The 18,818-nt window shown below is 41.3% G+C and overlaps 1 protein-coding gene across 1 annotated transcript in view; it reads left to right on the top strand.

Annotated features, from left to right (window-relative positions):
- Tacr1 (tachykinin receptor 1) overlaps window positions 1–18,818 on the top strand; it is a 160,748-nt gene that overhangs the window by 86,543 nt on the left and 55,387 nt on the right. The window contains exon 2 of the mRNA XM_036182800.1: window positions 8,955–9,149. Coding sequence (XP_036038693.1) covers window positions 8,955–9,149 — 195 coding nt within the window. The remainder of the gene's footprint in view (window positions 1–8,954; window positions 9,150–18,818) is intronic.

Below are 18,818 nucleotides of genomic sequence, written 5' to 3'. Positions count from 1 at the left end.
GAACAGAAGCAGGAGCCAGACAAGAAGAGATTGAGATCAAAAGTGTCCTCAACTGAGACCTCTGTGTTTAGATAGGAAACCAGATTCTGAGTGGTACCTGGCAGATGATGATCACCTTCCTCCCTGATGGCAGACTGAACATGTACTGACTGCACTCTGGGCATGCCCTGTTGGAGGTGGAAAGTGTTTCTGAAGATGATGCCATCTGGTTCTAACTCCTCTTATTCATCACTTTCCACAAGCTGCCAGGCCCCAACTCAGCCCACAATCTGTTTCTGTAAATAAAGTTTTACAGGCACACAGTTATATCCAATAGTTTCCTTCCTGTCTATGGCTGTTTTGACACACAAAGATGGGGTTGAGTAGTTATGAGAGAAACTGACAGACACTGAAGCCTGTATTTGCTCCCTGCTGACTCTTGATCTATAGGCATATTCTGAGCCATCACTATCTCTAGGCACATGGGGTTCTTTAGAGGATGTTTAGACCATGCTGGGAAAGAGTGAGGAGCTGACACTTTGCTGGGAGGAAAGGCTGTAGACAAAGGGTTTGGAAGTCACAATCTTCTGCTCAGTGATGTGGGGCCAGGCTAGGAGGAAGTCAAAAGGACAGAGCTGCTAGGGAGAGGATTGATTCTTTTTCACAATAAGATCACTTCTATCTGTCCATGAGAAAGATGTGGTGCACACTACCCCAGATTGAGAAGATGTTTCTGTGGGACTTCTTTTTATCAAGTGCTATCACCAAAGGGAACTGCACCTCCAGTTTCAGCTAGGAGGTCACACACAACTTCAGTGAGAGCTGACAGACAGGCTTCTGTGAGGTAGGGGCAACTTGAAGTGGAGAACATAATCCACATGCCATGCAGCCTCTAGACTGCTGACTCTGGCAGTCTGGTGATTAATGTGTAAATCAGGAAGACATTTAGTTGGCTGCCTTGGAGTCCCGTGAGCATGGAACAGTCAATAAGTATTTATTAAGTGTATTTTCCTAGGGCTTGAAGCACTTGCATGGTGGTATCTTATAATCAAATAAGGAAGAGTTGTTGAGGGTGGATCCAGATAAAGGCACTGTATGTTAATGGAACACAAGCTGGGGGTGGAAAGTAGGGAGGAAAATGTCCATCGTCTGTGTAGGGGTTATCCAATTGAGGCTAGCCACTGAGTAAATAACAAAGAAGTGTGTTATACAGCACAAGCCACCAGAGAGGGGAGGAAAGGACAGAGAGATGGAGAGAGACAGAGAGAAGGAAGAAAAAAGGGAGGAACCAAGAAAAATTTATAACCATCTTTGGACAAATGAAGAAAAAATGTATTTTTTAAAGCTAATCTTAGATGCTAACTTGAGGTTGCTACATGTAATCCATTCCTTTGTCATCAAAATGGCTCCTAGTCTAAAGAATGGTCTAGAGTTCACTGAAATGGGCTTCCAAACAGCAACTTTTGCAGTCATGATAAAATATGGCTTTCTGTCACCCATTTGGAAACACGTCACCAGTAGTCTGGTGCAATGCCCCTAAAGCGTAGTCACATTTGATTCTAAGTGGTGTATCGCCAGTTTGGGGATGGGCGTTGGGATTCATTTATTTAAGCTTGAACATTTATCCCGAGTTAGAAGCAAATTAAAACCTTACATTTGAGATCCTATTAAAAGAGGGTGCTGTAATTACTGCACGCTCCCCTGTGGGTCTCTCTAGTTCAAAGCCTGGGAGTGCACAGCTGCCAGTGAGGGAGGAAGCCTGCATGGGGCTGGGAGAGATATGACATTTTCATGGCTTCCAGAACAGCTTTGGAGTTGGGGAGGGAAATCTTGATGAAAGATGCAGGAATTCCTGGGGATTCACAACTTCTTTCTTTGTAAAGTTTTAAATGTCATTTATTGGGTAGGGGTACATGTGTGTTTGTGTGTGTGCCAGAGGTCAACCATGATGTCATTCCTCAGGATCTTTCTACCTTATTTTCTGAGGCAGGATATCTCATTGTGTGGTGCAGCCTCAAAGACTCTCCTGTCCCCATATCACAGTGCTGGCAAGACAGGTGTATGCCACCATGGCCCCCACTTAATGTGGCTTCTGAGGATTGCACCCTCAAGTCCTCATAATTATGTGGCAAGCACTTTACCAACATCCCCAGCCCTTGTATAACATCTTACTGTTTATAGAAAGGCTAGCCTTAGGCATCTTCTGTAGCTGAGGTTTTCCTGTGTCCCACTCAGTCTGCAGCTGCTCAGACCCAAGTAAACATACAGAGGCTTGTATAAATTAAAACTACTTAGCTGGGTGGTGGTGGTGCACACCTTTAATCCCAGCACTCAGGAGGCAGAGGTAGGCCAATCTCTGTGAGTTCAAGGACAGCCTGGGTTACAGAGTGAGTTCCAGGAAAGGTGCCAACGCTACACAGAGAAACCCTGTCTCGAAAAACAAAACGAAACAAACAAACAAACAAAAAACTGCTCAGCCATTAGCTCAGGCCTATCACTGACTAGCTCTTACACTTAAACTAAGCCATTTCTGTTCATCTATACATTGCCACCTTTTCCATGGCTTTACCGGATTTTACCATTACATGCTGCTCCCTGGACAGTGGGCTGGTGTCTCCTGATTCAGTCTTCCTCTTCCCAGAATTCTCCTTGTCTGTTTATCCCACCTATACTTCCTGCCTGGCTACTGGCCAATCAGTGTTTTATTAAACCAATGTACAAAAACATTATTCCACAGCATTTCCCCTTTTCTGTTTAATTAAAAAGGAAACTTTTAACTTTAACATAATAAAATGATATATAACAAAGCAGTTATCAGGCAAGAATTACAGTTACAATATCTAGTCTATTTATATTTGGCAAAATTTTAAAAAAATGTTCTATTTATCCTACATTTGTGAGTCTAAGCTTTCATATCTAACTAATCCTTTATCATAACTAAGGAAAATTGTAAGTATCTAGTCTTCAACTATATCAAAGATGTAAGAAAGATACAATGTTACCTAAGTAAACAGGAAGAGCATTGTAAGCAACTTCCAAAAATCTAGAATGACAGAGACAGCTGCCTGCCTGGACAGTCATTAAAAGTTCTGCAATGCTGGGGCATCCATTTTTCAGCCTACAGGCCTACAGTCTCTCAGTCACTTTTCTCTGTGTCCTGTGGAATGTCTGGCAGTTTTTTTCTGCAAAGCAAGAACCTAAAGGACCATTTTATCTTGCAAAGTTCAGTGGTCACCTTCCTATGGATCCTGCATATCCAGTCGATACAACATTTTGTCAAGCACTCCAGGCAAGAACAGTTTCTTGTCCAAATGGCTATTTTTTGCCAAGAAGAAGATAAACTCATATGGAATGTCTTTGATGCCCATTTTCCTCTCTTAAGTAAATCAGTGCTTCCAGGAGCAGACGTGTCTCATTGTTCAGGAAAGTCTAAGTTTTTAAAACATCTTAAACGCCATATTCTGTAGGTTAATGTGTTTGAAGAATACCTACTTAACTGAAATCTATCTATGTATACCTAGAAAATTTAACTAACATAAGTTTGATTATCAAAGATGATTAAATATTAATCTGTATTTCTTAATGATACAATACAATTTTAAATGAGTTGTATAAACTAATACCTTAAACAAGAGTAAAAATATACATCCAGTATAACAAAATTAAGTTTAAATTTGTATCAGTAAACTAAAGTCTATAGCAACATAAAACATTTTTAAAAAGTTGCTCTTTAAAAGTAGGTTCATTAATCTACCCTTTCATCCTATGATATCTATACTATCCCTTTTTTTCTTTAGAAATAGATTGCATTTATAATCAACCTGCTTTAAATAAAAATAAACATTCATAAACAATGTTTTGGGAACTTGGACATAGCTTCTCATACTACTTTCTGCTGGTTGAGGGCACTGGCAATTTAAGGGGTATCCTGAGAAAATTACGGGTCATGGTCAAGTCCTGAATAGAGAAGTCTGTGACACTGCATTGTCTGAGCCAGTTGCCTTGAAACTGTTCTGGATGTTGGATCATCTGGGCCATAGTGTCATCAGAGACCTTTCAGGAGGTCTTGGCTGGTCAAACCTGATGTATCTTAACCTGGAACAAATCCATAGCCTCTTGCTTCCTGTGGAAACAAAAGCAGAGCCTCCCTACAAAGCCATGTATCCTTAGACATAAATTTTGAAGTTGAGATACCTTTAAAATATACATATTGGTTTAATTCAGCAGTTTTTTTACAATCAAATGTCTCTCTGAAGTTAAAAATCCCGAAGACGATATAATTCAGATTCTGTGTGTGATTTCCATCTTTATGTGGCTTATTTTTATATTACCTTTACTGTCTCTTTAAAGACTTTATATTTTAAACTATTTCTTTATATAACTGTCTATATTATTAACTTTCCTCTCTCTTCCAAGCCTACATAGATTTTTACAAACATTATAAACTGTTTAGAGGTTTATTCCATCTGAATCTGTCTTATTGTGAATCTATTGCTTTAAAATGCAGTGTGGCTAGGACAGAAGCCGCAGCCTTGACTGCTGACTATGCCCACCTCCGCTTTCCAACGTGGCAGAGGTAATTCACCTCCTGCTCTGGGAGCTATGCTCTCCACTGACTCTGGGAGGCAGTGGGTCCATGCTTCCATCAAAGCAGCCTGCAGCCCAGAAACCTCTTTGTTGTTGTTGTTGTTTTGTCTGTACTAGCAAAAGCTAAATCCACCATGCAGCATAATGTGCGGCTTGGAGATACCTCTGTGTACCATGGCAGGAATCCCCCATGCTGCAGGTCAAGTCTGCAAACCAGGAACCTGCCTTAGAGTAGCTCAAGCCCACGGGCTGCGGCTGGCCTGAGAAAGACCACTAGGAAGCTGTTTTTAGCTTCGTTTTAGAATCTCATTTTTTTTTTTTTAAGCTTTCTCAGGTTTTAGGTGGCAACTCTTGCCCCATGCTTTGGTGCCATTTGTACAGAAGCATTTTTCCACAGCAATCTTCCCAACATTCAGGCTCCTCACATAGAGTATTGTCAGTGTCCTTGTTCTGACAACCTAGAAAAGGAAAACCCAGACCCCAGCACTGAACATGGAGAAAGCCAAAGTTTCAAACCTCTGTCCAAATCAAACTACCAACCTTCCAGAAAGTCAGACCTAATCCCAACCTAGAAAAGGGAGAAGACTCCACGCACTTCACAGTGTCCTCAGAGAAGGATACTCTGCAGGCTTAGCTCAAATCCAGTGAGCATCTCTTTAAAACCACCCGCCATTCAGAGGCTTGGCTGCCTCTGCAATATCCTTATGGGATTGAGGTATTGATTCAGTTTCCACTTGAGGTCATTTATCGGCTATTGTGATTTGTAGTTTTTTTATGGATGTGCCTGCTCCTCTGGAGAGAAATGCTCATGGCCTTCCGAAGGGAAGGCTGCTCTCTGCGTACAGCAGGTGCCTGGTAAGAACTGCTAGGCTCGTGCTGACTGAAATTGCTCTCTTAGCGCCCTGGCTCGTCCTTGCCCAGAGTTCCTAGGAGACCAAACAATGCACTTAAACAATTACACACGGCTGTGTGGAGCCAGCTGACAGCTGTGCAGATGTTCGTGCATTGCTCAAGTCTGCATTGGGCCTTCCGTCCCACAGAAACAAGAAATACCTGTCTGTCAGATAATGTTTTGACCCTGAAGGCTGTGTAAAATGCCATTCCCACTCTGAGGGGAAAGTGCATATTTAAAGAAGTAAATCCATAACATTTTTAAGAAAAATACACATGGAAGATCCCTTTATAAGGGACAGGCAGGGTTGTTGTGTGATATGACACACAGATTGTCATGTCTACTGATCCTCAGTTCTCTGTGGCATCTCAGAGACTGTGCACACAGCTTCAAACATGGGGGCAGTCTCATCAGGATGACATCTTTTAATCTAGGCCATAGGTGTGAGGGGACCCAAGAATGGCTGCCCCTCTAAAACCAGTGGTTCTCAACCTTCCTAATGCAGTTCCTCATGTTGTGGTGACCCCCAACCATACCATTTCATTACTTCATAACTGTAGTTTTGCTACTGTTATAAATAGTATATAAACATCCATGTTTTCCAGTGGTCTTAGGTGACCCCTGAGAAAGGGTTATTCAACCCTCAAAGGGGTCAAGACCCACTTTAAAAAAAAAAAAAAAAAAAGCTGTTAATCGCCAGGCAGTGTTGGCGCACGCTTTTAATCCCAGCACTTGGGAGGCAGAGGCAGGTGGATTTCTGTGAGTTTGAGGCCAGCCTGGACTACAGAGTGAGTTTCAGGAAAGGCACAAAGCTACACAGAGAAACCCTGTCTCAAAACAAAACAAAAAACAAACAAAAAAGCCGTTAATCATTGTACCCCTTACATCCCACAAAGAGGCTTCTTCCAGCCAAACCTTACAGACTCTATTGTCTGCTTCATGAGGAATGTGTTCTTAGCCCTACTCTGACTCTTAGATGCTCAAAGGCATGGTGACAATTCTTCCAGGAACTGCATGCTTTTCAGACCGGGTCACTGTTGTCTTGAACATAAAAATTCATGTCTCCTCAGACTGTATGAACTGATGTTAGATTCACCTTTGAGCTTTCTGACTGTTTCAGTTCAGTTTTAGTGTGTGTGTGTGTGTGTGTGTGTGTGTGTGTGTGTGTGTGTGTGTGTGCATTCCACAGCATGGCCCACATGTGGAGGAGGTCAGAGAACACTTTTCAGGAGTGGGCCCTCTTGCTCTCTCAGTTAAGGCAGGGTCACTCTTGATGTTTTTGCACACTGCCACACTGAGTACATCAAGCCAGGGAGTCCTTAAGATCCTGAGCAATTCTTCAGTCTCTGCCTCCTGTCTCACGGGAGGCATGCTGGGATTACAGATGGAAACCATCACATTTGGCTTTTTGTTTGTTCTGAAGATTGAACTCAGATCATCAAGCTTAAGCAGTGCGCACTTTTACCCACTGAGCCAACCTGCCTGCCCTGTTGTTCTGGGTAGTTGTTTTGATTGTGTCCAGGTCTCATGTAGCCCACGATGGCCTTAACTTGATATGTAATTTAGGATAACCTTGAACTTATTTATTTATTTATTTATTTATTTATTTATTTATTTATTTTGGTTTTTCGAGACAGGGTTTCTCTGTGTAGCTTTGTGCCTTTCCTGGATCTCACTCTGTAGCCCAGGCTGGCCCCGAACTCACAGAGATCCGCCTGCCTCTGCCTCCCAAGTGCTGGGATTAAAGGCGTGCGCCACCACTGCCTGGCCGACCTTGAACTTATGATCTACTACCCCTACTCGCTGTGTGCTCATATTACAAGCATACACCACCAGGCCCAGTTTTTCATGGTTCTGTGAATCCAACCAAGGGCCTCGTGTGTGCTAGGATATATGATGGCAGGTAGCATGTCTCCATCCCAGGAGTTCTCAAAAGAGAACTTCCAGAGTTATGAACTCTCCCCCCTCCCCACATCCCTTTCTCCTCCCCCCTCCCTGCAATCCCTCTGAGGTTTGTGTTTACACTATGTCTAGGGTTTCCTCACAAATTTACTCCAGTCGCCCAGGCGGTAGCTGAGGCCATTTCACCAGCTGAGCTCTTAGCATACCCCAGCCCATTACTAAGTGTTTATAATGCTACATAAGGACTCTGTTTAAGGAGGTCATCTCTGGAAATGTTAGCAGGCTGTTTTCATCATTCATCAAGCATTTACATGTTTCTACAAGCTCAGACGGCTGTAGGGTCATGAGACCATGTCACCTCATGGTGCCACCACAGCAGAATTTTGCAGACTGAGCCCTCTTCTGTAGTGCCTAGCTGTATTCCTATCAAGATTGTCTCTGAATCCCAACAGCACAAAGGAGAAGGTTGGGGATGTAGCTCAGTGGTAGAGCACTTACCTGGCAAGAATGACGTCCTGGGTTCAGCCTCTGGCACCAGGAGAGAAATGGGAACAAAATTCTTTTTTTCTACTTATTTTTATTTAATTAAGTGTATGCATGTGTATATGTATGAGTGTAGGTGCACATGAATGCAATTGCCCAAAGAGACCAGAAGAGGGTATCAGATTCCCTGAAGTAATGGATGGTTTTGAGCCACCCAGTGTGAGTCCAGGGAACCAAATTCAGGTCATCTGGAAGGTCAGTAAGCATTCTTACCCACTATGCTATCTTTCTAGCCTCAAGGGCAAAATCTTTGATGTTGAAAGTAACCACAGCATGTCATTTTTCTCATTTTGCAAGCCCCAACGTGTGTTTGGCCATTGGGTATGTACTCCAAGCATGTCAATAATGAAAAATCTCTTAGAATATTTCTGATGGATTACCAATTTTTTGAAATCTGACTTCCCTTGGGGGCTTTTGGTATTATATATCGTAAGTCAGAGTTCAAAGATAGAATATAAAAAAAAAAATAATTCGGAAAATACTTTAATCATTGGGAGGAGCTGCTGGAGAGATATCTCAGTCAGTGAGTACTTCCTGTGCAAGTATGAGGACCTGAGTTTTAAAGGGTTGTGTGTGTGTGTGTGTGTGTGTGTGTGTGTGTGTGTGTGTGTGCGCGCGCAAGCACACAAATCACATGGGTGTCCTTCTCTATCACTCTCCACCTTTTCTACTGAGGCAGGGTCTCTCTCTGAACCCAGAGCTCATATCTTGGCCAAGGTGGAAGCCAACAAGCTCCAACAATCTTCCTGCGTCTGGTCCCCTCAGACCTAGGGTAACAAGTGTGGTGGTACACACTGTAATCCCAGCATTAGGAAGGCAAGGTCAGGAAGACCCCTGAGCTTGATGGCCAGCTGGTGAGCCCCACAGTCCAGTGAGAGACTGTCTCAAAAGACAGCATAGATGACTTCTGAAGCAAAACACTGGGGGTTGACAGGTTGACTTCTGGCCTCAACACAAACATAAATAATTGGAAAACAACGGGCTTCTAGGAATCCTTATGAGCAGGAAAAACACATAATGACAGAATGTGGTCCTTCCTTCTCTACTACAGATACATGGCCATCATTCACCCCCTCCAGCCCCGGCTGTCGGCCACCGCTACCAAAGTGGTCATCTTTGTCATCTGGGTCCTGGCTCTCCTGCTGGCCTTTCCACAGGGCTACTACTCTACCACGGAGACTATGCCCAGCAGAGTCGTGTGCATGATCGAGTGGCCGGAGCATCCCTACAGGACTTACGAGAAAGCGTGAGTTGAGATTTGTCAGTCTCATGTACCTGCTTGGAAGCCATGCTATGTTAGGCAGAACCTTCCTTGCCCTGACTCCTTCCTTCTTCTGTATTCTTTTATCAACAAAGATTTCCCATGTGACTATCTGCCTTTCTCACATCCACTGCTCTGATAGTGTTGATACACCCATCGCTATCAGGGATTGGTACTCCCCCAATACTGTGAAAGTCATATTAAGAATGTTAAGACCTAGTTCCCATTACAGGTTCCTGGAACAACAGTGCCCCACCTCCTCTCTTGGACCTTTTATCTAAGATGCTTCCCTGGCAGGATCTGTGTTTCTGTGATGCCTCTGTACCAGGCACAGCACACTGGAAGGTGGGGATGTCTCTACTCCCGTCACTCTCAACAGTAGCCTGCTCCCCTCCCCTCTGATACAATCCTTTTGCAGCGCGTGTTTCACACTGTGATTTCTTCATGAAGTCCAGCAGTCATTGCTCAGGTGGTAGCCATTACCATAGCAAGTATGCTATATAGGCCACACCTCTTCCCTGTGTACCACAGCCCCACATCCTGTGCCCTCTATTCCTTCTCCAAACAAGGCCACTGCCGTTGAATCTTTTATCTCATAAGCTGTGTCTAGGGAAGCATCAATCCAAATCCTTTCAGGAGTTTACAGTGTGAGAAATGAGACATCTCCGTTCAGATGAAACTATGGAAGGCTTTTTAGTGTCTGGGGTTGCAGAGCACATGCAAGCGGGCCTGCTTGTCTGGTGGGAGGAGGGCGTGCCACAGGCAGGCTTTTTCAAGATGTTTCAGTAATTTTCCCTAATGCTTCTTGCCCTGGAGGCATCACTGAAACGGCTTATTCTTTACCTTGTTCTGCCCAGCTGAATGGTGATGTGAAATTACATAAGCATCCCTTTTGTGGGTGGAGAGCACCTGGATCTTTTGGAAAACCCTCTGTAATCATCCAATTTCGGGCTTGTTACTTGAATCAGAAAACAACACTGATATTAGAGACAGAAGACCTGAGTTTTTAATTATGAATTGCCACCAGCCATGTGACCACAGGATTCAAGGCATCTCCTCTTTTCTAAAATGGAAGAAAATATAACACTGTTTCCGGTAAATAAGCACCATGACTATCCAATGAAATGATGCATATCTCATATTGCAAGCTATTAAATGTCAGGTAGGACTTATGGACTGAATTCACAGGATAGCAATGTAATTGTGTGGCCTTTAAATTTACTAAATGCTAAGATGAAACATGGTATCTGTCATGCCACTTAGGTCTGAGAGTTCCAAAGCCTGTCACATAGTCACTCTGGTGCATCTGTTACATGCAGCATGGAAACATGGCTTGCCAGGAAGCAGCAATGCATGAGATTGAGACATAGCCCTCCAGACACCAACAATGAGATCTAACCCATCAAGCAGTGGAGGGTGCCTGCTCACCCTATAAGGAGACACTATAAAATTATAAAAAATAAGTCTTTCTGATGAAGCTACAAGCATGAACAAGGTCTCAGTGGGACAGAGTTTGGCTCCACCAACTGTACAGGGCCCGTGAACATGACCCAGTCAGGTTTCCTCCAGGAGAGGAGGAAAATACCTCAGAGTTTAAATTCCCCACTAAAAAGTGAAACAAAACAAAATACTTCAGAAATCCTCATCTACCAGGCTCTGCCCTAGCTTCTCATGGTATTCTCGAAGTCCAAGCATTTCTTACTAACTTACTCACAAGTTCATCTTCCAGCAAATTTAAAGCTGAATTCAAAATAGATTTCTCTTATCCACAACTTGGGGGAGTTAGTCAATAAGCGGTGATGCTTAGAAACTTGCTTGTGAACATCTTGGTGATATGTGCTTATTAATCACTAGAAATTTCCATTCAACACAATGCACTGGGATTGTCATCTTTCCTAGTTTGGGGAACTCGGAGGAGGTATTATGGGTTGTGTGGGTAGGTTTCCTGTCACTGCTGATTTTACCATTAACCACTGTTCTCATGTCATTCCATCACTGTAGTAAAATGCTCTGACCAAAAGAAACTTAGGGAAACATAGGGTTTATTTGGCTCACACTTCCTGGTCACAGTCCATCAATGAGGAAACTCAAGTCAAAAGCCTGAAGCAGAAACCATAGAGAAACACTGTTTGCTGGCCCACACGACTCCCTCTTAGCCAGCTTTCTTATATAGCTCAGGACCATCTTCCCAGGGAATGGTGCCTCCCACAATGGGCTGGGCCCTTCCATACCAATTAAGGCAATCAAGACAATCCCTTAGCAACAAGTCAACCCAAGCAAAACAATTATTCAATTGTGATTCTTTTTATATGATTCTAGGTTTTACTAAATTGATGGTTAATGAACAGATGGTCCCCAAAAAACATAACTCTGGGTTATAAGCATCTGAGATTATTTACTCAGAGATATATAACACATTTATTTTCCAATACAAAGTTTAAAAAAATCTATTTGCCATTCATTCATACACTGACTATAATACAAACATAATTCAAGTGCATAACACAGTTTCCACATTCAGCGCTATTTTCTGTGTGTCAGTATCCTCTATAATATATTATGCTATATTTCTAGAAATTTAAGTTTTAGCATATTTACTGAAGCACTTAATTATACTCTCTTTTTTAGAACTAATGATTGTCCTTTCCACAGTACATAATAATCCCAAAGTTGACACCATATGGAAACTGTTTGAGACACTGGGATCATTAAGACAAACATGTTGGCTTCAGTTCAATGACAGATCAACTCCCAGCCTTATCACTCTTTAGTTCAATCATCAACAGTCAATTCCTTTAAGACTTCACGCCTGATAGTATATTTCACATCAGTCTGTTGGAAGAAGTAAGTGTGAAGATTGATCCTCATTGTCAGTTTGACAAGATTTACGATCACCATGGAAACACATCGCTAGGCATGAGGGTATCTCCAGAAAGGCTGATCTGAGAAAGGAAGACCCAATCTGAATATGGGAGGCACCATCCCGTGGACTAAGATCCAGGAGGAGGCAAGCCAAGCACCAGCATTCATCTCTTTCTTCTTCTTGACTGTGGATGCAGTGTGGCCAGCTGCCCCAGGCTCCTGCCTTTGTCCCTTCTCCCCAATACTAGACCATATCTCCTCAAAGATATAGTCTTGAGAGAGAGAGAGATTACATCTCCTGTGAGCCAAATAACCAACCTTCCTTCCTTCCTTCCTTCCTTCTTTCCTTCCTTCCTTCCTTCCTTCCTTCCTTCAGTTGCTTTTTTTTCTAGGCATTTTGTCAGAACAACAAGACAAGTTACTAATCTAAGAATCAAATAACATGAAATGTTGAGTCCAGGGCCCTACCTGAGGTAAAGGTCTGGTGAATGCTGACTGCTGATATCAGCAACATTCATTGGCCAGGTTGCTGGCAGGTAGACAGTATGCTGAGCAGACGCTTTGGCTCAATTTCTCTGATAGATCATTTGTGCAAACATATTAATTACATAGAAGTATTGTGCAAAACAGCATAAATGCCTTCTGAACACCTGGCGAGCCTCCAATGCTAATCATTCATCATTCAGACCCTTTGATAATACACAAATTCAGTGAAGAACTGTGAAAGGCAGACAGCTCGATAAAAATGGATCAAGTATTAAAGATGCTCATTACAGAACAGTTCAGATATCCAACTGGTATGTAAAGAGGTAGCCAGCCTAGTTCAGGACACAATGGTTATACTCCTTGAACTTGATGGTTGTAGCATCTGTGTTGGCTTAAAAATTGTTCGTAGGAATGGATAAATTGACTTCTTACTTTGGGCAGTGTATATTTCATATTTTAACCTAAAATTAAATGTAATACAAATGTTCTTATTACTATAAGCTCTTAAGAAGATGTTTTCTCTAGGATAAGCCAAAATGTTCTACCCAGAATAAATAGAAGAAATTTTTTTCTGAGGTGTAGCCTCTGCCTGTGATGATGCTCCTTACAGAAACTCACCTCTGAATAAATCACACAAGAATAGTCCTCATCCATTCTGGCATTTACTGAACCTTTTGTTTTTGCTTTGACTCCTATGAATCATTTCACCTTGAGTTTTTCCAACTAGCTAAAGAAAGATAAAATGAAACAAATGCTTGTCCCTACAAGGGACACACCCTTGCTGGTGCTATCTTCATGGACAGGAGACTCTGGACCACAAAAATCTGTAGATGTGAAGATGTTCACCTTCTACAAAGTCATTTGAAATTTTATTCTGCATTTTAAAAAATGAACATATTATGGCATACAACAGAAGTTCCTATGATTCTCTAATCACTCCTGTTCCCATCATTTATCAACCTGCTATCTTAGTTTTCTTTCTATTGCTATGATAAAGATAGTGGCCAAAAGTAAATTGGAAAGGCAATTTCACTTCCACTTCCACATTTCAGTCAGGGAAGTCAGGACAGGAACTCATACAGTCATCTGGAGGCAGGAACTGAAGCAAAGAGTATGGAGGAACACTGATTACTGGCTTGCTCCTCATGGCTTGCTCAGCTTACTGTCTTACACCACCCAGAACCACTTGCCTAGGAGTGGTGCCACCCATAGTGGAATGAGCACTCCCACATCAACTGTTAATCAAAAAAAAAAATACCCTCACAGACTTTCCCATAAGCCAACCTAATGGGGACATTATCTCAATTGAGGGTCCCCTTTCTCAGATGTCTCTTGTTTGTATCAAGTTGACAAAAACCTAATCAGCCTTTATAATGATGAATATTCTTCCAGATGAATGCTATTCTTCATTTCTTTTGAGGAGACATATTTAAAGTCAGCACAAATATAGCCCTCTCTTACAACACAAACACAACTTATTATGCATATTATTCTGCATCCTGATTTTTATCTTAGCAATGTGTCCTAAAATCTTTCTGTGCTGACACCAAATGGCTCCAGTGCCCTTATTCCAGTGACATGGTTCTATTCTTTGAATGTACAACATCTTTTCCACAGTCATTAATTGGTGGGAATTAGATTGCTTCCAGCTTTGGGCTATGTCATTGTAAATAACCTTACATCTATCATGTAAGGATTTCTAAAGCATAAAATACCAAAAGTAGAATGTGCATTTTTAATTTTAACATTTTCTCACTATACAGAATTATATCAAGGTACATTCTCATCAGTAATGTGTGAGAATCCCTGCTCCTCTGCTGCATACCAATGAAGTATATTTTACATATACTTTATAATTGTGTTATATCATTCCCATGTCATAAATTATTTCCTATGTCATTAAGTATATCATTACAACATGATGTAAAAATATATGATAAATGATAGAAAGAGATAGACAAATAAATGGTTGATTGGTTGATTGATAGCTAAATAGGTAGATTATAGAGAGAGGGAGTACAAATATAGATAGAGAGATAATGATACACAGATAAACAGATGATAGACAGACAGACAGATAGTTGATTGATGGATAGCTAGATATATGTAAATGGTGATAGTTGATGAATGGATAGCTAGGTAATAAATCAATAGGTAATAGATGGGTAGATAGATATGAAAGGTGGATAGATGAATAAACCTCAAAATGGGCTGCCCCTAGCTACATCCCTGGGTCCCCAGGAGGATGAGCTAGGTTTCTTCTACTGCTTTCTGTTGATGTTTACAATCTGCAGTAATAGAAAATTATGCCAACATAATAATGTCACAAAAATAGGGGCTTGGGCTCATCATGAATACTAATTTGCATTTGAGTCCCACCTTAATTAGCAGCCCAGCAGCTTGTTTGTGGCTGATATAGCAACACAGTGACCTAGCCCAGGGACTCCTTTAAAAGGGGATTTGATTGACAAGTGTTGAACAATTATTCCATGTGTAGCTAGAGGAAAAATCAACCGAGAAAAGATGAGAGAATAAGGAAGAAAAAAAAGTCTCTGTCTAAAGCATTTCCCCTTACCACTTCAATTAGACAAAAAGAGATGTACAGTATTTTTCAAAAGAATGTAGCTAAGGCTCATCTCTCCTGCCTGTGCTGTATGGCTGCTTGGTGGCAGTGGTCCAGGAGGCACCAGGGCATTGCCCCTAATGAAGGAGGTAATCTTTCTTCATTGGAGGACCTACCACCAAGACTAAGAAAAAGTCTGCAATGAGGAAGAAAAATGAGAAAGACATCCAAAGCAATTTAGGCAAGGGGCTTTCAGTGTCATTAATTCACTTATTAACTCTGGTCATCTGCCATTTCCTCCTAATTATAGTGCTATGTACATAACTTTGTGCTATAGTTTGAGTAAGACATGTCTATTCTGAATTCAAGTACTCCCTGTAGCCTTCAAAGAAGATTATGTGAGAATGTAGTGTCATTGTTTATGAATTACCTGGAGCTGCCGTGAAAATGTAAGTGAACCCGGATATATTAGCTTGTATAAATCTACAGCTGTGACAATTCTAACTGAAAACTATAAACATATGGCATTGCCCGAGCTGGAGAGATGGCCCAGTAGTTAACAAGCGCACTGGCTGCTCTTGCTGAGAAGCTGAGTTTGATTCTCAGCACTCACATCATGTCTTAGAATCAACCTTGATTCCAGTTCCATGAGTCTAACATCCTCTTCTGGCCTCCGTGGACACTGTATGCACATAGTATATATACATATACATGCAGGTATAGACATTCATATAGGTAAAAAAATTCATATAGGTAAAAACATTAATCTTTTTTGAAAAGTATGACTTGACAATATTACAGCATTTTCTCTTCTTTTAAAACCTATTATCAGAGATTAGCTAAAATTTTACATTTGTTTTCTTTGCTTTTCTTTGAAAATCAGTGCTTGTCAGGAAATGAAAAATAGAAAAGGAAAAAGAAAAAATAGAAAATATATGTCTGTAAAACTTTCAGAATCTTCTATCTTTTTTGATTACTTCAAAGAGAGAGATGTTTCTGTTTTTGTTTGTTTTGTTTGCCAAGCTGCTTTGGGCTCTTGGCCAAGAAATGTAGGCATATTTGTGGTTTGCTATTGTGCTTCATCTCTTTCCCCATACTCACTGAATTTTAAACACAGCCCCAACCATCATCCTCACAATAGTTGAGAAGCTGTTAAACCAAGAAGGAAGAATTCATTGACATTGTAGGAGAGATGGTAGCAGGGGATGCAAAAAACTAGTGGGACCCAGGCAGTATGCGGGAAAAGAATAATGGAGGCTGGGAATAATGGGAATGGGAAGAGGAAGGTAGAGCCAAGGAGGGAGTGGAGGGCGATAACTAACACTAAGATGGTTTGGATAATCCACATGGAAACTTACTATTTTATAAGGTGAGTGTGTGTGTGTGTGTGTGTGTGTGTGTGTGTGTGTGTGTGTGGTTTAAATGTAGTTGCTCTCTATGGATAATGCTCCTCCAACATGCAAGAAGTTATCAAGCAAAAATCTCGATTCCAGGAGGGGTATACCCCTTTTGAGTTGTTAGACTTGGGTCACAGGATACTGGTTCTGATCTGGAAGCTTTCTCTCTAGTGGCTAACACTCATAGCAATGGAAGATCCTGTGCAGGCTGCTGAGGAGAAACATCATCAATATCTGTGAACTCTGTGAGCTATAACAATGACTGGACTGCCAAAATATACCCATAGCAATAGCGATATGGCTGTTATAGGGGTCACCAACTGTTTTCTGATTGGATATACTTCAAAGTATGGAACTTATGCCTGGTATTGTAAACCTGTCCATGAACCAATGACTCAGGAGCTCACAGACCCCTGAGCTCTGAATCATCCTGAGCTACTATTATGTTGTTAAATGAACACAGTATCAAATTGCCTTCTAAGTACTTATCTTTATACCCCTAGATTAGTACAGTCCTCAGTCCTCATCAACAGAGCCACTTTCTGCAATGTATGTGATTAGTACTGATACAAATGACACATCCTGAGCAGCGTCTAGTTAAAAGGTCAAAATGTGAATCCAGAAGCATTTAAGATGAGATCACCAATTCGGGATTCTTTTTGGAGGATGCAGTAAACTTCTAATGAGGCTGCCCTCAGACTGGGAAGATAAAGCTTAGACAGGCCTGGGAGCATAATGGTCTGTCAGATAGAAGATAAGTGTCTGCAAAGCCAGGAATAATCAAATTGGCACAGGCTGGAAAGCAGTAGGGAGAAAAATACTGATCATAAGTTGTATTTAGAAGCTGGGGGTGTGGCTCAGTGAGAAAGAATGCTTGTTGTGTAAACATTAGGACATAAGTTCAAATCCCCAGCACCTGGTGTAAAACGCCAGGCTCAGCCTTGTGCATCTGCAACACCAGCGCTATGTGTGGTGGGTCAACGCAGCAAGTCAATGGGATGGACAGAGCTTGCTGGTCCCCACCTTAGCTCTAGGTTCAGTAAGAAACAGAGTATCAATAGAATAAAGTGAAGAGAGATAGATCAGGACCCCCAATGTCCTCCTCTGACTTCTGCAAATGTGTACACAAAGGCATGCACACATTATATACACAACACACCTCCAAGTACATTCATGCTGACCACTTACATAAAATGCTTTGTGCCTTTTAAAAATGTATTTATAGGGGTTGGGGATTTAGCTCAGTGGTAGAGCGCTTGCCCTGGGTTTGATGCTCAGCTCAAAAAAAAAATGTATTTATAGAAGTCACTGGAATGAAAAATTCTGTGCAGGGAAATCCTTTCTGGAGTACAGAACAATATGGATGGCTTTATCATGTACTATATGCACTTGGCATAACTTAATACAAACAGCTGGCAAAGAAGTCTCCAGACACAACCCATTAAGCCAATTCCATTTACAAGTGTAGCTAAGAACATTCCAATTAAAGTATTCACCAAGGGGCTGGAGAAATAATTAATTAAGAGCACTTGCTGTTCTTGCAGAGGATGAGGGTTCAATTCCCAGAATCCACATCACAGCTCACAAACATCTGTAACTTCAGTTCCAGAGGATCCAACACCCTCTTCTGGCCTCCATAGGCTATGCACACAGGTAGTGCACATAAAATCATGCAAGCAAACATTTGCAGAAGACAAAAGCATAAACCACTCTTTAAAATGCCAAAAGCTTCAAAGCTACAGTAGAACAGCCATTCCTTGTTTCTGAGAATGACTTTTTCAAGCGAACAAGACTAGTAAGTTATCAGGAAATCCATTATTATATTTCATTAACTTAATTGCTCAAAGAGAAGCATTTTATTCATCTCCATAAATGACAAAATGGTTTGTTAAAATCCTATTAATCTCCTAAGGAAAAATGGCTCATATCAGAAATAACCCTGGACAACAACAACAAAAACCAAAGAGATCTCTTTCCAACAGAAACAAAACAAGAACTTGGAATAATTAGGAAAGTGTCAGGGTCTATATGAAAGCAGTGAAAAATACAGGAAGTCTAGGAGCGCACTGAATGATGCATGAGAATGTTTGAGAAGTGTGACTTGCAAGATTGAAAACTCAGAAAATACACAATTGGGTCCCCTCTGTCTAATGTAACTCCATAAAGCTCTGAGTTCCTCAACCAGCTCCAAAAGTAAGTTTAGGTGATTAATAAAGGGAAACTTGGATGACTCAATATATATACTATTTACAGAAAATTTTGAACAAAAAAAGTAATTTTGGTATCAACAAAATAATGTAAAAGAATGACAAGAAGAAACTTGCTTTTCCAGATATTGAAGTACTC

The sequence above is a fragment of the Onychomys torridus genome, chromosome 3 (assembly GCF_903995425.1).
Source record: "Onychomys torridus chromosome 3, mOncTor1.1, whole genome shotgun sequence".
NCBI lineage: Eukaryota > Metazoa > Chordata > Mammalia > Rodentia > Cricetidae > Onychomys > Onychomys torridus.
Note: the sequence above shows the minus strand (reverse complement) of the source record. Positions and strands in the feature narration are given on the sequence as shown.